General features: G+C 40.6%; 1 protein-coding gene across 1 annotated transcript; it reads right to left on the bottom strand.

Annotated features, from left to right (window-relative positions):
* Positions 1 to 219: 219 nt before the first annotated feature.
* Positions 220 to 18,513, bottom strand: LOC137294132 (bile acid-CoA:amino acid N-acyltransferase-like). The gene is made up of 9 exons (XM_067825110.1): positions 18,348 to 18,513; positions 15,927 to 16,241; positions 8,913 to 9,176; positions 7,736 to 7,905; positions 7,141 to 7,254; positions 5,243 to 5,328; positions 3,577 to 3,640; positions 1,715 to 1,913; positions 220 to 1,198 (listed from the first exon to the last, which is right to left on the bottom strand). Exons 2-9 carry the CDS (start codon positions 16,219 to 16,221, stop codon positions 1,086 to 1,088), a joined length of 1,305 nt encoding a protein of 434 aa, XP_067681211.1. The 5' UTR covers positions 16,222 to 16,241; positions 18,348 to 18,513; the 3' UTR covers positions 220 to 1,085.
* Positions 18,514 to 22,654: the final 4,141 nt, after the last annotated feature.

Below are 22,654 nucleotides of genomic sequence, written 5' to 3'. Positions count from 1 at the left end.
TTATTCTAGGGCATCCTACAGAGTGGACGATGTTCGTTTGTTTCTGAACTTTCGGGAAAAGGCTGACTATATATAAATAGGCTAGTTGCCGTGTGGCGAGACGGACATTTCTGGAGTTTATATCATCTGCATCCGTCAACGCATCCGTAACAAGCTCAACTACAGAAATGTAAGAGGCAATCTGAGCTGATGTCGCCTGGCAGAAACAAAAAACGGAAATAATATATGTATTGCCTTTATATCAGTCTTGGTATCATTTCATAAACTTTCTTTGATGTACGATCTTCATGCATGGTTATTATTTTAATCCAGTAGTTGAGACAAAGAACAGATGCATTTACCAAAATAGTGAAACGGCCACATTCACCATACACAATAGCGTTAGGTGTCCGAGATCCAACTTTTAGGTATAATTTACAAGCCGAAAGATGTATTTTCTAAAACAGTCATATTTCTTATATCCCCTTAATTCTGAAGCACATAATAGGATAGACTCACCGTCACTGTATATGACTATCAAACATATTCTAAAAGGGACATTTGGTGATGACGAACCGATTGCCATTTAATGGTTGCCATTTAATTCCATTTGTGCTTCTTCGCCACATAAGGAGAGATCGGATAGTGATTTGCCTAGGCTAACATTACACAAGAATAGAAACATAAGATTCAAATTCAGTGGTGTTAATTTTGATCAAAAAGTAATATTGTCACAAGATATAACACATTTTTATAACACGTGTAATAAGATCACCAAACTATTTAAGTGTATTTCAAACACTAAATGGGGTGCTGCTTCAATGGGGCCTTATCGTACCTTAGAGAGATGTGATGAAGATAGTGTCTTCCGAGATGACTTGCTAGTGTTAAGCGTTGATGCACAATGTGTACTATCAAACACCAACCAAGGTAACAACACATTTGCACGTAAGAAGGGCCATCGATGTCCATAGCTATTACAATGTCCTCCTTAGTGCATGTATGCAAGTAGGTTTACAATGAGATGTTGAAGTTCGTTGTCAAACAGACTGCCTTTTCTGGTCAAATACTGGTCTACTTGACTGGTAACTGGTTGTTACATTTCATCATACACTCCGTTTTGGAAGATAAGTGTTGAAATGTTCCAGAATTCTTTTCCACGAATCCTCCTGGGCAACAGCATGGCTCTTCCTTTCACCGCCCCAAATTATGCGGGTTCCTTTTGAAAGAAAATGAACCTTAACACCAGAAATTCGGTTGTATCTGAGACAATATTCAGGGGTCCCATTCGAATTGCGACGTATTCATGTACATATTTTGAAATGAGCGAGAAAAAATTTCAAATGCTATTAATCTAATCAATAAAAGCTGTTAAAGGTTATTGTTGAATCTTATCTCACAAGTAACATTGCAGAAACTGGAAGATACTGTAACATTTTGAACTCACAAAGCTATCTTCATTTTGTAAAAATAGAATAGGACTTCAGCAACCCATGCTTGCCACAAAAGGCGGCTATGCTTGTCGTAAGAGGAGACTAAAGGGATCGGGTGGTCAGGCTCGCTGACTTGATTGACACATATCATCGGTTCCCAATTGCGCTGATCGATGCTGATTGTCCAGACTCAATTACTTACAAACCGCCGCCATATAGCTTAGTGCTGAGTGCGGGGCAAGGCAAGACTCACTCTTCCTTATTGGTATCACTTCTGAATGGCATTCCATGACCTAACTTACCTCCTGTAATGTAGGAGTCTCTACACAAAGGCCCATAGGGTGGCTCCAGAAGATGACCTGCTCCAGGATAGAAGACGCTTTGAATGTTGTATTTCTTATCTTCTGGTACCATCTTCATTATGCGCCTATACGCTGATACAAATAGAACCATGTCATCTTCACTAAGCAGATGAAGTAGCTTTGTTCCCTGTCGCCACATCTGCAGGTAAAACAACGATTGCATGTATGATTTTGTAGTCAGTAATTTGAACTGCATGATGATAATATTTAGGCCTAAGGAAAAGCCTGTTTGATAACATTTGAGGATACGTCAGTTTTAGGTCACTTCGCGTTATTTGATGCTAACATTTTCACGTTGTCTTACGGTTCTATTTAACATTAATAGTGGAAAAGCTTTCCCAGTAGTGAACATGTAGAGTACATAACAAACAAAGCAGAAATTCACGTTAATGCTCATTGCTCAATTTGCATGTTGCATTTATCGTATGTTTTCTTAAGCTGTAGCCGAATAGTGAAGAAATGACTTTGAAAAGTGAAAACTATCGTGACGTCAAGTTATAAGAAATGTTGCTATAACTTTGTGAGGAGGATAACCTTTCCTTAATATGCATCACTGATCTTACGTTGTGACATAACGTTATGAAATGACGTTATACTAATGTTGTAACAACGTTGTGTCATGACGTTGCCAGACCCGTGAAGGTCCCGGGGTAGAATAGGCCTTCAGCAACCCATGCTTGCTATAAAAGGCCACTATGCCTGTCGTAAGAGGCGACTAACGGGATCGGGTTGTCAGGCTCGCTGACTTGGTCGACTCATATCATCGGTTCCCAATTGCTCAGATCGATGCTCATATTGTTGGTCACTGGATTGCGTGGTCCAGACTCCACTGTTTACAGACCGCCGCCATATAGCTGGAGTATTGCTGCGTGCGGCGTAAAACTAAACTCACTCATGACGTAAGTGTGAGTGAGTGAGTGAGTTTAGTTTTACGTCGCACTTAGCATGGGTTGCTGAAGGCCTATTCTACCCCGGGACCTTCACGGGTCCATGACGTAACCAAAGTACAACCTTCCTACAACGGTGAGAGAGTGAGTGGTGAGTTTAAGGATCACTAGTTGTGGTTCTCTTCTTTACTGATTTCTCCATTGTTAAATATAACATAACATAGTGATGGTATGTATCAGATGTTCGCGAAAGGGTTAGCGGATCCTCATCCACAAGAACTGAACAACTCCCAATGCAAGTCTTGGTTCAGGATAACATCGCGAATAATCCTAACATCATGGATGATCGCTGTCATACATAACAACATCCTCTAAATCTCTAACATAGCGTTACGCCATTGAACTAGTTAAGTCTTTCGATGAAATTCGAAAGGTACGTATACGCACGCCTGCTGCCTGGAATGGTGGAATCCATTAGCTGGAGAAAGGACGATGGGAACACCTTAATTATTTTGCCATAGAGCTACGTACAAAGGCCGCCAACTGTTGGAACCCCTCTGCATTGATCTAATGCCACATAAAGACATACATCCGGCCACCTTCATCATACTACTTTTTGGCAAGAGTTGTGTTTCGCTCTTTGAAGAAAGAACATGCTATCTTGTACCTGAGACGTTTTGAATGATACACGTCATCTCCGCTGCTACAATATTGCCCAATATAAAGAAAAATATAATTGAAACACAGCGATATATTGCAGTTAACTACACTGCACTGTAGTTGCTTTTGACATATGATAAAAGATATTGCCCAAGTCACGCCACATATATACTAATAAACAGGCTGTGTTCTTGGTGGTTAAAGATTCTACTGTACAGTGAACTCGCAACCAGAGCGAGTATGGATTTAACCTACTGGCAGTGCGTGGTACTCTTTTTGGAGTACACTCTCTTCGTCTGGTACTTCTACCAGTGATGGCCTGAAACAGATCCGATATCATAACATAATTAAACATGGTCTCAGAACCCACTGTCATTTTAATAAGCGAGTGAGTTTGATTGTAATCACCATATTGCAGTAAATCATATACACTAAACCGCAAAGAAACCCTGTCACTCCCTTTTTGAAATTGGTCGCGCATCATTGAGGCTTCTCTGAGTGTCAACCCACAAGTGTTCAATCGGGTTTAAGTCTGGACTGAGTTTGTATGCCGTGTTGACGGAGAAAGTATTTATTTGCTCTGGCAGTATGGGCACGCGCGCTGTCCTGCTGGAATACGTGGTTTCCTGTGGCACCACGAAGGGTCTCAGTGCTTGATGAATCATTTCCTCTCCCAGGACCACTATTGTCACTGAGAGCAATAGCGCCCCACACATTGTGCTCGGACCTCCCTACGTGTCTCTTTCCAGGACACAATCATCTGCAAAACGCTCCCCGCGTCGTCGCTACACGCTCCCTCTGCCATCAGTCCGTCTAGACGCCATACCGGCTTTCGTCGGGGAAGACTACACTTCGCCTCTCCCGCTGACGCCAATTCAAATGATGCGAGACGAGCAGGGCGATGTCAAACAGTGAGGATCAGACCCTGGTAAGGCCTGCAACATCTGACGTTTCTCTGCCTCTGGGGATTGCCAGCGGTTGTCCTTAGCGTCTCCCACTGTGAGTTTGTGCTTCCAGTGGCTTCGACACTTTGCTGCAGGCGGTATATTGTTCGAACATGAACAGAAAATGGATTTGCCACACGTCTCGCAGTCTGGCCAGCGTTCAGTCTTCCTGTTCCCTTGATAATCGCAGCATGTCGCTACTGTCGAACAGTGAATGATACCGTGTATGTTCGGTGGCTCTTCTTATAGGAATGACACCTCGGAATGCACGTGCATTGTCATTTTCATGAAATACGCACAAAAACCTCCTTCCATTATCACTTTAGTAAATACGTTACGACATGTTATTTGTATCAAATACAGAATCTGAAACCAAATTTTCTTGAGCATTGGTCCAAGTCTATCTAACACATAGAAAGTGAAAAAAGTAATTACAATTAAGATGAAACATATCTGGCAAAACATTTGGGTAGGGTGACGTTTCTTTGGCGGTTCAGTATATAGTACTATACTATAGTTTTAAGCAATAAAATGTTGACATATATTTCTAGGGAATGTAATTCCTTAAAATAGCACTTAAACATACTTTCCCTCTTTATGTATATGCATGTAAACATACTTAAACATATATTAAGGGAAAAAGTAAGGAAATCACGAGTGTTCCTGTATTTTTCTCCAGGTTTCTCCACAAGCTATGCTATGCAAAAGCTTTTGACTACCTAAGAAAAGAAATAAAGGAACACTATTGCCTTCATGCGATCCCTTGTTTTTATTCCCTCAGTATATATAAAAAATGTGTGTGTGCGTGCGTGAAGAGTCGTTAAGACGTGAAACATGTTATACCCTTCTAGGAGTTTTTACCGGCAAACATACATCTGGACTTTTTGCTTCTGATATACTTACTTTACATATTTAGTGGAACAGTTTTAGTTCCATAAGGGAATACAGTTACTGGTATATTTATAGCAAACACATACATCCATCCACGCACTGCTTCTCCGTTGACGTCCTGGTCTCGGAGTGGTGACACCAGTGGCCCATTGATGGATACAGCTGCTCTCACCTTGAAACAAACCGGTTCGCAATATACAAGTGTACAGTATGTACAATGTCATACAACTGAAACCACTTTATACTGTTCGGAAAGGGACGTTCAGGTGTGGGGGGCTAATGAATCTACAACTTTGTCAGCACTTGTGCACGTGTTTCTCGCACACCTGGCTGTCTCTTTCTTTGCACCTCTCCCTCGCAACAAATAGTGAACTGTGCCAATGTTTTAATGACATTATAATAAACAACCTTTTATATTTTTCTAGATTAAATTCTGCCAACATCTCACGGTGTGAACTGTGTCAGTATTTGAATGGTCTGGTGTTTTCATTATTAGCAGCGTTTCATTGAGTATTATGTGTTTATTGGTTTTCGAGTTATTTTGCAATTCACTGGTCCACTGTCGAGTCAGACAGTCTGTAACTCACAAAAACCGCTCAAAAGATTTCGGTATTTCGGTATGGCTGGAGATATCTCAGGTTCCACAATGGATAGTCGCCTTCATTACACACAACAGCGGTCTGTCAACTCACAGGCTATGGCATACAGTCTTATGGTAAATTCCACATAATTCATGCATAATGAATAATCGTATCTGCTCACTAACTCCCTAAATACGAGTAATTTATTTTACATATCATTAAAGCAAAACTTGTTCCAACCACAATATGGCTGAAATATTGCGACCTGATTGCTACAATTATCTCTTTCACTACTAAAACGGCATGGTCTCAAAAATGGGAGCTTCATATTCAAAGCAGTCGCTCGGGACACAAATTTGATGAGGGATGTCGAGGGTTTTTGGTGTAATCATTATTTGATTTCTTGAGGTGATTTCAGCAAAGTTCTGTGAAGAATGATGGAAACGCGTCTGCGTTCTGGGTCGGGAATCCGAAAAAACGTTCGTTGCGCAACGACATTCGTAACACCAGAAATGGGCTTCACACATTGTTCCCATGTGGGGAATCGACCCCAGGTCTTTGGCGTGACGAGCGAATACTTTAACCACTAGGCTACCCGGTCGCTCCTTAACATGTCAGTAGTCACACAACTGTCACAAATACGCTACTGCTTTCAGCGTAGTGAGCGGACGCTTTAACCACTACGCTACCCCATCGCGGATGAAGATATACTCTCGCAGTCCTTGGACACACTGCAAGCGACAGTAGTAGACCGTGAGTTGTCATAATAAAATCGCCATAGACTTACGTGTTAATTAACTCTCGCAAAAAGAATTTTCTTAAATTTAGTTTGGGTCAAATTGCTTTCACTATCTACCAGCTGTGAAATCATCTCAGCTACATGCACAAACTTTCCATTCAATTTTCCTATGATTATTAAGAAAACTGCAACTATTGTAAACAGCATATATTAGACAGATCAGGTTTAATTATGTTGGTCAATGGGATAGTATAAAATTGATGTTGCTTAATCAGGTGGCATTCGACAACTAATGGACTGAAAGATGAGAGAAAATTATGTGCACGTAGCAGAAGATTTCCAAGATGTTTGCAAAGTATCAAAATAATATGACTTCTACTCAAGTTATCAAAATTATTGTTGCAGCAGGCATTTAACATGTAAGTCTGTGCAAATTTCACAAATGATCAATCACGTATGGCCAAATATTGTAGCTGCGTTTAAGCAGAGTCGCGGGCCTTACTGCATGACGAGTATTTGATAGCCAAGACCAGACACGTGTCCAACAGTACCAGAAGTATAAAAAGCCAGGGATTGAAAAAATGTTCAAATGGCCTCATCGACTCGCCGTTTGTTGATAGACCTGTTTGCGATCTACTTATTCTTAAATATTACAATTTTTTACCTTGTCACAGAAAGACGCCAGCATATTCGTAAGTCCACCTCCAAAAGATGAGCCAATTACCCCAATTCCTCCAGGCTGTGAATGAGGGTTCTTATTCAGCATTTCGGCGGCTTCCTGAAGAACAAGTTGTGGAGGTGATTTAGTAGCTTGCACCAACGTCTATGGAATTGATACATGCGTACAAGCCAGGTAGACTGTGAAGCACGCTAATTAATATAATGATACACAGCAATTAGCAATATTATTGCAAAATGAACAAGGAACAGGCAAAGGCTTGCAGATAAGTCAAGAACAGCAGTGTCCGAGACTGAGAATTGTTTTACGACGCTTTTTGCAACATTGCAGCAGTATGGGAAGGGGGACACCAGAAATGGCTCCTATCATTGTCCCCCATTTGGGAAATCGAACACAGACGACTGTAAGCTTTAACCAGTAACTTCAGATACATCGCGTACGCAAGACAGTTAGGTAAAGGTTTCTTTCAAGAGCAGTGCAATCACCCAGACAAACACTATGAACGTACATGTACGCATTAACTCTGTACACAGGATTCTTTAAGGAAGTTAGTTTGCGTCAGAAATGCTGGTATACTCACTAAGAAATAGTCGAAGTCTAGTTCGTCGAACGCATGGGGTAGATCATCATATGAACGATACGCCAAAGCGAACGTGAAGAATCCTCTGGAGGCGAGAAGGGCCGCCCGGAACTCGAACAAGCCTCCGGTACCACCAAACATATCCAGTATGGCCGGGAACGGCCCTTCACCTTCAACGTAAGTTTTATACATGTAAGGTAACAGCCTGTGGGTGGCCACTTACTGCGTGCGCGTACGTGTGTGGGAGAAGAGGAAAGACTGTATAAGTGTGTGCTTGGAGTTTGTGTTTATGTGTTTTAGTATTTGTGAATGCCTGCGCGCATATTAAGGTTTGATGTCTGTTTTCTAAAACGCCAGGAGGTGGAACACAAACGTCTGCCCTGTCATTCATTTTGATTTTTGCGAAGAGTATTCTTTGGACTCTTACCTACAATAGCAGGGCACCTTTTCGTGACATGGGGTGAAAATGCAGTGGTACCTTCCGAACCAAGGCTGTTATTGCTATGATCGCATAGCAATTGAAATACCAAAACGTGAAAATACGTTTTACCATTTAATGTAGTCCAAAGATCAGGAAATACTGCTGTCATATACACGTATTTATTTCCCACTAGCGAGTGAGTAACCACAGTTGTACCTACAAGAGATGTAAGTGAATATGGTTTTACGCCGCTTTTAGCAATATTCATGCAATATCGCGGCAGAGGGCATCAGAAATGGGCTTCACACGTTGTACTCAAGATGGGAATCGAACCCGGGCTTTCGTGGTGACAAGCGAACGTTTTAGCCACCTCGGCTACCCCATCGCTCCTTATTCCTCATCATCACATAATCATGATATGTGACGCTCGTGGAAAACATGAATTTCTTCCACCCAACCGGAACCTCCCCTTACAAACACATGCACCGGCAAGTCAATTCAACACAGGTCATCAGAATCCAACTGTACATCATGTTAAGACCTGTGAAGATCCGGATTATAATTGATCTTCAGAAACCCATGCTTATCGTGGGAGGCGACAACATGATCGGGTGATCAGGCACGCTGATTTGAGTAAATCGATGCTCATACTGTTGGCCACTGGATTGTCTGATCCTGACTCGATTGTTTACAGGCCGACGCCAGGTAGCTGTAATGTTAAAGTTACTCATTCATGTTACAAGAGGGTGAGCATACCTAAAGGAATAAATAAGCTTCCACGTAAGCGGCCCATGCGTACCGGCATCCTCTGCACCCCATCACGCATGTACCCTCTTCTCACGTGCGTTGTATCGAGCACAGATGACGTGTTGCACGATGATTGGGTGGATTGCAAGTCCATGTGATCAGGGTGGACCGATATGGTGACGTCATACGGTTTGGTGACATCTTTGATAAGCAGTCGTTTCGAACTCGTCTTCTGAGCACTCATTGACCATAGCAGGCCCTGAGGCTCAACTCCTGAAACATCAACATTCACATTACATTAGTGGAGTGGAACACGTGGTTTCACAACATGGCGAACACGTGAAATCTCTCCACAAAGAAATCGCCGAGTTACGAGAAGCGAAGTCAGCTCTGGAGAAACAAGTTATTCAAAAAGATATACACGACAAATCTCTTGTTTTACGGTATTCCAAAACAACCACAAGAAAACACCAACAGGACGCTGAGAAATCTCATGGTAAATTCACTGAGGTTCACGTAAGACCAAGTGGACAATATATATATTAAAATCATCCACAGACTACCTAAATCTGAGTACCAAAGATAACACAAACCATCCGTCCCACCCTCCATTATTGCTACCTTTATTCACATGGCCGACCGTGAAGCGGTCTCTAGTGCGCGTTGAAGGGAACACCGGCTAGTATACAAACTGACCTACCCGCACCCATCAAAAAACGCAGGGCGATTCTCGGACGGCAGGTGACCACACTCCGCGAACAATAGAAACTGTGGACGCGAGTCAGAGTTGTTGGTACCAAGATTGTGCTGGAGACAAGGGATCCGAAAAATCCGACATCGGTGTTGCAAATTACAACTGAAGGAACATGATAATATTGACAATGTTTCCCACTACCATAATAAAGTGTTTACACCCCACATAATGCTTTCAAACAACTGTACAACCATTTATTCTTTATGCTTAACACATATTGTTCTTTTCAAGTGACAAATCACTATGCCAACGAAAAGACAATGAACTTGAGTTGTGTCAGCACGTGCTTTTCATGAGACCCGTACACGCGGTCTGGTAGTGGATAAATGCCTTTATGTACTTGTGTATCTGTTAGACCTATCTGTGTGTTCTGTGTTTGCTTCACTACATGGTGCCTCACTAAACCACTTTACCAAAGATATGGAAAAGCAAGTTGGTAGGTACACACCAGCCATCAACCGCGACCAAGGAGTGTACCTACCAAGTGCCTGGGACTTATTGATAAATTAATCTCATCTACCTGTGTACATTCTATCTATGTAATTCATGTATAGCCAATCTACCCGAGTACATCCTTACCTACTTGTGTTTGTACATCATCAACCCTCATGTAAACATGCTCACCCCCTATCGTGTGTTATGTACATCATCCTATCATGCGTAATGTATCACCATTGGCTTCCATCCTTATCCCCAATCATGTACATCGTCCTTACCCCGTAACATATCCAATCAACTGTAATGCATTACCATTGGCTTCCATCATTGTTATCTTAACTATCGGCTTCCTATCAGTGCTTGTTTATACTAGCTTTCGTTAACTCACTCCACTTGTTACTTTGTTATTGTTTTACCTGTACATATAAATACACCTCTGTATCCCTTTCTCAATCACCTGATGAAGGAGTAAGCATTAACTCCGAAACGTTGTGTTCCCTCATAAAGAAGTTGATATCCATAAAAATCTTCATTCTTATGTTATTTTAGTTCTTTCCAAAGTAACGCTAGAGGTGTAGCGATCGTGTTCTCTAAATATGTAGACTATACGCTTAATGATGTGCAAAGAGACGATAAAGGTAATGTCTTAACTGTGGAGTTGACTCTAGATAACGACAAATTATCAATTATCAATCTTTATTGCCCAAATATTGACAACCCTAACCTTTATGACGAACTTGATTCGATAATACGTAGCGACCATGTGGCGACTGGAATGTAGTGCAAGACTATTTCATAGATACGTATAACTACAAACATGAAAACAATGTAAAAGCCAGAGATAGAATTCTACAACTAAAAGATGACCTTGACCTTCGAGATTCTTGTCGAGAAAGACATCCTAATGAAGAAAGATATACTTGGAGACAACCATCCCGGCTGAAACAAGCTAGACTTGATTATTTCTTGCTCTCCCACAATATGATTCCTTCTATAATTGATACAAAAATAGAACCCAGTTTCAAATCAGACCACTCTCCAATGTCGATTTCCCTTTCTTCAAACGATTTAGATAGAGGTGCGTGGTTATGGAAATTTAATAACTCTCTCTCAGAGATGTAACTTACGTTGACTTCGTTAAGAAGACAATATCAGAAACATGCCTTAGATATATGAATACAGTGGGCAACGACAGCGAATGTGTGATTGATGACCAACTTTTTTTTAAACATCGTTATTACTTATTCGTGGAGAAACTATAAAATATTCTTCAATGCAGAGAAAAAGAAGAAAGAGTGAGTGAGTGAGTTTAGTTTTACGCCGCACTCAGCAGTTTTCCAGCTATATGACGGCGGTCTGTAAATAATCGAGTCTGGACCAGACAATCCAGTGACCAACACCATGATCATCGATTCGCGCAATTGGGAACCGATGACATGTGTCAACCAAGTCATCAAGTCTGAGCACCCGATCCCGTTAGTCGTCTCTTACGACAAGCATAAAGAAGAAAGAGAGCTGATACAGAATATTGAAGAAACGACAGAAGCTTTGGATAAAACAAATGACTCGCATACTAAAGCTACCTTATTGGAACTCATCAATGATCTTAATGAAAAACTAAAAAATCTAAATATAACAAAAGCCCAGGGACAAATGGTTAGATCAAAGGCTATTTGGACCGAAAAGGGGAAAAACCAACCCGATATTTTCTAGGCCTTGAAACTAGAAACTTAAATAAATCATTCACTTGTTTAGAAAGTAATGACGGCAAAACTCTCACAAAACAAAAGGAGATACAAGACGAAGTAAAATCTTTCTATTCCAAACTCTACAGAAAAGACAATGACATAAGCGATATAACCATAGAAGAATTATTTTTAAAAATAACGTTCCAAAATTGGAGGATGCTACTTCAGCAGCTTTGGAAGGGCAACTCAAACATGATGGCTGCATTGAAGTGTGTCAAGAATGATAGAAATCCTGGACCAGATGGTTTCAAGGTCGAATTGTTTACGTTCTTTTGAACTAATATGGATAAATATTTAATCAGTTCTTTAAATATGTCCTATATGAGAGAAGAAGTATCTGTTTCACTGAAACGTGGACTTATAGCGTGTATACCTAAAGGAAACAAGACTTAGACTAAATTGTACTTACAAAACTGGAGACCTATCTCCCTATTATCTGATTTCTATAAATTAGCTTCAATAGCAATGTCCAAAAGGATAAAATCAGTGCTTGTTAAATTAATAAACGATGATCAAAATGGTTTCATGTCAGATACATATATCGGGAAAATTACTTGACTAATTTACGACTTAATGGATTATACTGAAACGCACCAAATTCCTGGCCTTCTTTTGCTTATTGATTTTGAAAAAGCCTTTGATATAGTAGATTGGTCATTTATTGATAAAACACTATCCTTTTTCAACTTTGGCGAGTCAATTCGAAAATGGTTCAGAATTGTATATCAAGGTATTGAATCAAATGTTCTTGTCAACGGCTATGGATCGGATATGTTCGCAATTCAAAGAGGTTGTCGCCAATGGGATCCACTTTCTCCTTAGATTTTCATTTTATGTGCAGAGATATTAGCAGTCCTGATACGTAACAATAGTAATGTAAAGGGTATTTCGATTGGTAACACTGAGCATGTGCTAAATCAATTCGCTGATGACAATATGTACGTTGAATGGTTCAGAACACTGCCTCTATGCAGTATTTAATGCGCTAAATTTTTACGCCAGATTTTCCGGTTTAAAGGTTAATATCGACAAGACACGTCTCATATGGATAGGATCAAAAAAGAGATCGAAAATAAAACTATGCTCAGACTTAAATCTAAACTGGGACCAAGGTGACTTCAGCCCTCTTGGAATTATTTCTTCTCTAGATTTGGATGATATGGTAGATATAAATTATAAAGGAAAGATAAGAAGATGTGAAACTTTAATGTCCATATGGTCAACACGTAATCTTACTCCCTTTGGAAGAAATACCGTTTTGAAATCACTGATTATTCCCAAGCTAATCATTTATTTGGTGTTCTTCATGACCCAGATTCGGAAGTTATAAATAAATTCCACCAAAAACGCCACAAATGTATCTGGTACAATAAACCTGACAAAATTAAGAGAAGCCAGAATATGCGAAATATAAAAACATTAATGCAAGCACAAAAATTATCTATGGTTAGAAGATTTCTCAGACCTGATTCAAAGCTTAGTGCAGGCAATGTGTTTCATTATAATCGTCAATATTTGAATGAGGACTGCCTCCCACTGATCCACAACAAACATTATAAAGATGTTTTAAGTGCATGGTGGCATTTTATATCCCAAAATCATTCTAACCATGACACAAATGATATACTTTTAGAAAGTCTATGGTACAACAAAAACATTTATGTTGGAGGTGAACCAGTGTCTTATAGACAATGGTTTGACAAAGGGGTGCGATGCATTAACGACCTACTTGATTCTAACAACAAAATACACCCTTTCGAAAACTTTGTAAGACTTTTTATCCTGAAAACTGACTTTGTTAGATATATGGGTCTTAGATCAATAAAGCTCTATTTGAAACCACTTAATATACCTTTTGGAAACTTGACCAAGGTACCATATCCAACTCTTCCAGCAAATATTAAACACATCCTTAAAGATATAATGGGGACATAACGCTTTTACAAAATATCATTGACACACACTACTACAAAAAATGTACATTGCCAAAAATGGGAGCACAATGTTTTAACTAATGAAGGGCTATAATAAGATACCTTTCAGGTGTACCAATGACACTGAATTACAGTGGTTACAATATAGAATAATACATCACATCCTGCCAAAAAATGCACTGTTATCTAAATTTGGATATGTAGACAATTCAAAATGCAGTTTTTGTCAAAACGCAAGTGAGTCACCTGATCACATTTCCTGGTCTTGTAACAACATCACACATATCTGGCAAAAACTTGAAATTTGGCTGAAATGTAAAGCACATATCAATATTAAAATAACAAAAAGACATGTACGTCTTGGTGTTCCCGATAAAAAATAATGATCCTCTAAACAGTATTATCATTATCTTGAAAAACATCATTTTTGGAAACAGATTTAAGACGAAAGTGCCACGTTTTCCAGAATGAACAAAGGAACTACTACATGATAACTAAATGTTCTTCCCTATTGGAGTGTAATATCAACACCTTCTATAAGTTTTGGTCGTCATGTTATGGACTGTTTATTCGATGTGCACAACTTCTTTTTATGACTTTGGATGTTCATGTTACATATTGTCTCTGCCAATATTTCCCTGTGTCTATAATCTATTAACCTGGATGTAAAATTGTTATCTTTTCCTGAAAAGACTGTAAAATATATGAAAAACAGTAAAAATTATAAAAAAAACCCATTCACATTATACAGACGTGATTATTCGCGCATGTACTACTGATGTTTGGGTACACTGGGAAATAAGTCATTTCCTGCTTATACATTCTTTCAATATCTGATACACTGCCCCGTTAGCCCTTAGAAAACAATTTCAAATCTACCTTCTTTCACATTGGGTGAGTGAAGGACAAAGTACCCGTATGGGGAATCGAATCCGGGTCTTCAGCGAGACGAGCAGACACTCTAACCACTAGGCTACCCCACGGACCCACCGTCCCCCTTTTGGTGGTGAGTAAAATCTTATTCCTGATTTGTTCAGAGACCGTCATTACTTTACAAGACCATGCGACGGGGGATGCGTCTTTTTTAGCCAACTTACTGAAACACTGGTTTCCATGGCAAACTGATGGTCTGTGACGTTTGATGCGGCAGAAATGAAACCACGCTTTTATAAAACGAGTAAAACGCGACTGTCACTGTCCATTTGGAAGTTCCTGTTTACACATTCTTTCAATATCTGATACACTACCCCGTTAGCCCTTAGCACCCATGTGTGAGATTTCACATAATGATGGAGAAAGTAAAAGGTCTGAAAACAGCTAAATGACATAATTTCACATCCACCATAATAATGAATAATAGTTTTTGAAATTATTGAGTGAGTGAGTGAGTGAGTGAGTGAGTGAGTTTAGTTTTACGACGCACTCAGCAATATTCCAACTATATGGCGGCGGTCTGTAAATAATCGAGTCTGGACCAGACAATCCAGTGATCAACAACATGAACATCGATCTGAGCAATTGGGAACCGGTGACATGTGTCAACCAAGTCAGCGAGCCTGACCATCCGATCCCGTTAGTCGCCTCTTGCGACAAGCATAGTCGCCTTTTATGGCAAGCATGGGTTGCTGAAGGCCTATTCTACCCCGGTACCTTCACGGGCTTGAAATTATTGTTATTTACAACTGACAAGACTCATGAAGATCAGAGTATAAAGTGGTCTTCAACAACCCAAGATCAGAGTATAAACTGGTCTTCAACAACCCATGTCTGTCGTAAAATACGACTAACGAGATCGGGTGATCCGGCCCACTCACTTGGTTGACATATGTCATCATATCCCACTTGTGGAGATTGATAATTATGATATCCAGATTCGATTATTTGTAGACCGTAGCCATATTAGTCAACAACCAAACCAAACCAATACAACTAACAGAAGTCGTTAAACACACAGGCAAACACCGCTGTGTCGAAGTACAAGGGGCCGATATAAATACCTCGACATAGACGAGATTCGACATAATCCACTAAAAGTGACAAAATAGAGAATGCGCAAGGGCAAAACTTGTACTTCGAGACAACAGTAATGTTAACATTATGAGATCGACACAAAGGCATCACAAAGTGATGAATACACTGTAAAACACACCAGTATATGACCCTCCTACACTTGATTGGACAGCAGTATCAACACAGCCAGCATCATCAGCAGTGTAGTGTGCGCAGGACGCAAACTCCTTCCCTTCACCCCTCAAAACAGCAGACAGTGTAATCTTCTGATGCTTCAGTAGGCCTGATACTCTGACAGACAAAGGCTCATCTATCAAAGCATCGGACGGTTCTACTTGCAGTGTAGGGGAGAAGTTGTATGAGATGAGAGCTCTGCCGATAACATGGAGACGTTGGGTGGCACTTGAATAGGCACTATTTGAATTATCAGCCATCTTTCGGTTCAGTCATACACCTGAAAAGAGGGAGTGAATGAGTTCAGACATCATGGTGGGGGACACTAGAAATGGGCTTCAGACATTGTACCTATCTAAGGACTCAAACCCGGGTCTTCTGCGTGACGAGCGGACGCTTTACCCACATGCTACCCCGCAGCCCCAACCCAGAGATGCCAGTGTACGAAGGAAATACCTTGCACAGATTTCTAGCTGGTCACTTGTATACCCTAAATAGCGATCCCCGGTAAGAAGTCCTTTTAAACGTATGTATATAGGATCGCAGGCTAAGTAAAAGTGGGCTTAGTATTTTATTCGTTTCACTGCGATACTGTGTCTTGTGAAATTCTATTGAAATTCTGGAAACAAAAGAGACCGAAATAAAGGTAATGTATCCGGTCTTTTCATGTCATTTTCACTGAGTGAGTGCATATATACGCCGCACTCAGCAATATTCCAGCTATATGGCGGCGGTCTGTAAATAATCGTGTCTGAACCAGGCAATCCAGTAATCAACAGCATGAGCGTCGATCTGAACAACTGTGAACTGATGACGTGTCAACGAAGTCAGCGAGGCTAACCACCCGATCCCGTTAGTTGCGGAACAAGCAGAGTCGCCTTTTGTGGCAAGCATGGGTTGCTGAAGGCCTATTCTACCCCGGGACCTTCACGGGTCTCTTTTTAACTAGTCATGCATAATAATAAACATGGTATCATAAGCAATAAAGTTCAAATGTTAATTATTTCTTTTATCATCACAACAAAAAATCCACATATTGGGATTGAAAACAGTAGTTATGGAGGAGCACTTATCATTAACCAATTTATCATTATGTTAACATTTGTATAGCCCCGATATTCAGCTCAGCTGCTCAAAGGCGCTTCGTGTTTCCGTCGATCACTGGATGCCAGTCTCATTGGTGCCTCGTATTATGGTAACGATTCTGGTCTAACAATTACCATTCCTTACATATTTCACATGGCAGCTGAAACTTACGAATTTTAGAACAAATGATTTTGACAAAGAAATGTAGCAAGCATGACATGGTCCAGCAGTCTTATTTTCTTTGTCTACAACAAAGGTGCATGTCTATTTATTCATCACATCCAGTCAGAAAAATACTATATGTATTTCGTTCTAGAGTGCTATTGTGCAAACGTATAGATATCAAGTATTTAACCTTGTTCGCCAGAACATTGCTCCCTTGATTGCAAGCCATGCAAATATCTAGCGCGTATCATACACATTTAAAGACAATGTGTCATACTAGACAGGGCATGCCTAGTCTGAACGACTCAGTGGCAAATGGTCCTAAATTATCGAAATATTTACATTTAGTGAAGAATGAACCTCATGTATATGTTTATAAATATTAGTTGCATGAACTAAGGGACCGGTCATTATTACAACGTTTCAGATAGTGCGCTAGTGATAGTTGTATCAGTGAGCTTGTGCGTGTCCTTGTGTATATATATATATTGTGTGTGTGTGTGTGTGTGTGTGTGTGTGTGTGTGTGTGTGTGTGTGTGTGTGTGTACGTGTGTATGTCCATATTTCATAAATGTATCTAAATTTTTTTTTGATTATTGTTGTTATTATGACCCTTCCCTCGAGATAGACATAATTATTGGAGGCCGTCTTTCCTCTGTGACAACCTCTGACACACACCACTAATATCAAATGATCGGTCCCTTATTATACAACTATGCATGGTCACGATGCTCCCTAACCATCCTAACATCACATATTAATTATCCACTGGCGTTCATAATCCCAGTTTGAAATCACCTGAAGTGACCTCTTGGTAAGAGTTCCTTCCGTTCCCCAATCCCAAATAATATTTATACATTTATATATACAAGAATTATTAACGGAATCTAACACAACAATTACTAAAGGAATCATTAAAAAACCCTAAAACAAAACAAGCAAATTCAGTGCAGTATACAGGGTTTACGCAGTGTTACCTCTGTTAATCTGGGGAAGAATGAATATGGGGGAACGGAAGAAAACCTGCCCCACCCCAATATATATACCCACAACATTCAAAAGTACACATAGTAGCATGACAATAGCATAATACAGTTCACAGTATATGATATTAACTCAAAACGGTCCACCATACTTGCATATCTTAGGTTGACAGCCAATGAAACCAGTCGCTTGTACTGTTCACATTTCACGCCAGTGAGTTTAAGATACACTTTGTGCACTTATTATGTCTAGAGCGAATAACAAAATGTCCACCACCAGCGAACCACGGCGAGCTGCAACTATTTATAGCTATGTTCAAAGGTCGCACGAGGTGTATGAAAGCCTGTTTGGGCCATAACGCTACACCGGTGCTGTTCGATATTTTTTCAGACATTCTGTTATAACGCTATATGAGAAATAAATAAATATTTTTTATGGTTAGGAAGAACTCAAAGTTTTCTTTGTAGATGTAGATGTGTCTCAGCTCATATATGGGGCGGTGATGTATTCCAGCGGTTAAGTCGTTCGCTCGTCAGGTTGACCCGAATTCGACTCCCTATACGGCACAATGAGTGGGTGAAGCCCATTTCCGTTCTCTCCAGTCGTGATTAAGCTGGAATATTGCAACTTCGTGGTCGGTTAGGGTGGTGGGGATGGAGGTTAAAGCGGGGTACCTCTTCACACCGAAGGCCCGGGTTCGATTCCCATTCCTGGTGTCCCCGCCGCGATGTTGCTGGCGTATTGCTAAGTGTCGTAAATTCATACTCATTCATTTTTACATCATTCTGTACATCTGTGGAATTGAGTGAGTGAGTGATTTTAGCTTTACGACGCACTCAGCAATACTCCAGCTGTATGGTGGCGGTCTGTAAATAATCGAGTCTTGACCAGACAGTCCAGTGATCAACAACATGAACATCGATCTGAGCAACTGGGAACCATTGACATGTGTCAACTAAAACAGTGAGCCTGACCACCCGATCCCGTTAGTCGCCTCTTACGACAAGCACAGCCACCTTTTATGGCAAGCATGGGTTGCTGAAGGCCTATTCTACCCCGGGACCTTGACGGGTCACATCTGTGGAAAACTGAAATTAGCATGATTACTGCAATACATAATGCTACCAAGTGATGCTAACAGATGGATAAGAAATGGAATGACATGTAATCAAATGAACACGCAGGCGATTCATTAGGTTGTGGAAACAACCAAGAAAGAAAACAGGGGTTGTGAGCTCGAGGTCAATACAACTTAATCAGTAATAGGATAATAAACAATGGTTCATACAGCATGGTGATGCAATCTCCCACTGCCAATTTGGGCTTGTCTTGTCCACTCATGGCTTTCCACAGCGACTCTTTTGATCTTGTAAATGAGTCTCGGGTTATGAAATGTTAGTCGCACAGTTTTCCTTTCCTCGGGTGAAAAAAAGTTTAATACACACTGATCTACACGGATCACTTTATGCAATCGAGAATTGCAGCTCCTCAAAATTCACCTAAAAAGGTAAATACTACTCTATATATAAGGATATTCTCAACTTAGAACCTTACTTGATCAGCCTCCCATTTAAACAATATATTTGGCTGACGTTGATCAAGTATGTTTAATGGTTTACTATAAACATGGAAAAAGAATATGTACAATTTGTAAACAACATGCTATACTTGCATGTGATGAATTTCTTTTGTACAACACTTGTTAATGTAAGGAAGTACTCCCTCGTTGTTTTTGTAACAACCCTCGTTTTGATAAATTTACTTATGAAGTCTGGCTATTCTCCTTTGATGCAGAAACTGCTCAGTTAGGCGAAATTCGTATTATCCTTGTTTGGAATATACATCTAAATATATTAAGTTTATACAGGTCACAACGGTATATTGTATTGTATCATAATTTAAGCGTGTTCTCTATATCATTTTGTATGAGTTATGAGAATGATTCCTGTCATCGGCGCACAACAGCGCCGATAAAGAGGGGTCAAGAATCATTGGTGGTACTTTCCTGTAGGAAATACTCGGATATCATCCATGCTTGGTCAACAGAGGCGATATCGTGGAATACCCAGATCCACAGATAAATTAAGACTAGTTTTGCTGGGCATGGTGCTTTTTCGGACTCTTCTCGTGTTTATTCACAAAAGTAGTCTGACTATTTTTGTAATCAGACTGAACTGGCGTAATGCAAGCCTCCCAGGGCGATTTTGCTGTGTCGAAATGCTAGGACAGCTGTGAAATCAAAGTGTTTGACAGCACATAGTTATACATCAGAGTGACTCAATCGCTAGCTACTTGCGGTAGGGCGTCAATCCTTGTGACAGCAAAGTGTTCGGAAAAAAAACAAAACATAACAGTGACTCTGTTGCCGGCACTCTTCAGCACTCCGTGTCACAGCACATGAAGCCGTAGGGCCAATATAAACAAAAGATAATTACGCAAATAAAATTAGTTCTTCTCTGGTATTTAATTGCTTTTCCTGCAACTGTAAGCCTTAGTGGCAACTAAACATAACTGTACGTATGTAGATTATAATGTTGAATTAAAGAGTTCGAATGACTTAATGCTACGTTTGCTCGAAGTCGACTCTCGCACTCTCTAATGGCTGAATTTTGTTTCAAGCGAAGTCCAATGTTATGTCCCCAATAGCGCTCTGTAGGAATATCCACTTCAATATGTGATTGAAACAAGTTCGACAAACATCGCGTTCGACAGGTTCGATGTACGGAACAATCGTTTACATTCCATATATGGGTATTGTCATACGTTCGGAAGCTGTTCGCCTCCAATTTTCTTTTATCGATTTCAGGCAAGTCGTAAGGGTCTTTTAGTCTTTTAGTGCACCAGTAGGAGTTCATATACCGCGATATATATAATATAAGCTCAAATATTCTCGAGAGTGTGATATTGTGTCTTTTCAAAAGTTGCAGTTGAACAGACTAAAACAATACTGTAGATCTACATGACCCGCGGGCACTATTGAAAAGTAAGCCCGTTTCCCGAGGATGAGAGCTTACTTTTCAGTAATGCCAACGTGTCATGCTAAATGATAAACCGACTCAGATATTTCAATATTTGGTATTTACTGTTGAAATCAACTTGAATGAGGCTGACAGCCGACGCCTCGCCTTTCATGCGCAGTGCACGTCCACTACATGTTGTCCCCGTGGCCTGTGCGTGCGTTCCAAACGCTACCCATCTTGCAAGGTTCATATCGACAGGGTTCACACCGACAAAAATCTCATTCTTCTTAGCAATCCTCCGAGGCCCATAGTGGATAAAACCGACAAGCTAGTGAGCGAAGGGATGCGGGTTCGAAACCGGGTGTCTGGACTACATGTTGGAAACTGGCAATAATGTCATATTTCATGATCGCATTCAGTGATGACAATACAAAGTCGTATCAGTCTTCAAAACAAGTGATAATTTAAAGTCAAGGGCTGTTCCTCAGATAATCCCAGGGCAGGGGGCGGTCAACCAGGATGCCGTAGCCCACGAACTTGCCCATGGAGTCACAAACCAAAACTCCAACCTCATCTACGACGATCAGTCTGGCGGCATCAACGAAGCATTCTCGGATATTACAGGGGAGACAACTGAGATGTTTGCCCGTGGTTCCAATGACTGGCTGGTGGGATCTGAAATCTTTAAGAGTACCACTGGTGCCCTGCGTTACTTTGAAAACCCTAGAAGACACGGCAGGTCTCTCAACCACACCAAAGACTACAACGACGACGTCGATGTTCACTACAGCAGCGGTATCTTCAACCACGCATTCTACCAGATAGTGAAAGAAAACAACATGCCGATCAGACAGGCTTTCGAGTGTTTCCTCCGAGCTAACATCATCTACTGGGGTCGTTCCACCACTTTTGAGGAAGGTGCCTGTGACGTCACGCGTGCCTGCTATGACCTCGGCTATGATTATCTGGTGATAAAACAATCCTTCCAAGTGGTAGGAATCACTTTCAGTGGGTGTGATGAGCCGTGTAAATTGTGTAGATCAATGCTCGTAATGTTGATCACAGGATTGTCTGGTCAGACGCTCATGACGGAGTGGCGTGTGTTTGTCGTTAATTCTCATATTACTACCGGTCTTTCAATTAACCACCCATTAGGCCATATATAAAATAGGCCATCACTTTTTCAAAGAACATGCACACACATGTAACACGTGTATAGATCTATTCCTGGACAGTGGTGTAACACGTGTATAGATCTATTCTTGGACAGAGATGTAACACGTGTATAGATCTATTCCTGGACACAGATGTAACACGTGTATAGATCTATTCCTGGACACAGATGTAACACGTGTAGGGATTCATACATGCACACACATGTAACACGTGTATAGATCTATTCCTGGACACAGATGTAACACGTGTAGGGATTCATACATGCACACACATGTAACACGTGTATAGATCTATTCCTGGACACAGATGTAACACGTGTAGG

This window comes from Haliotis asinina, chromosome 8 (genome assembly GCF_037392515.1).
Source record: "Haliotis asinina isolate JCU_RB_2024 chromosome 8, JCU_Hal_asi_v2, whole genome shotgun sequence".
Classification (NCBI taxonomy): Eukaryota; Metazoa; Mollusca; class Gastropoda; order Lepetellida; family Haliotidae; genus Haliotis; species Haliotis asinina.
Note: the sequence above shows the minus strand (reverse complement) of the source record. Positions and strands in the feature narration are given on the sequence as shown.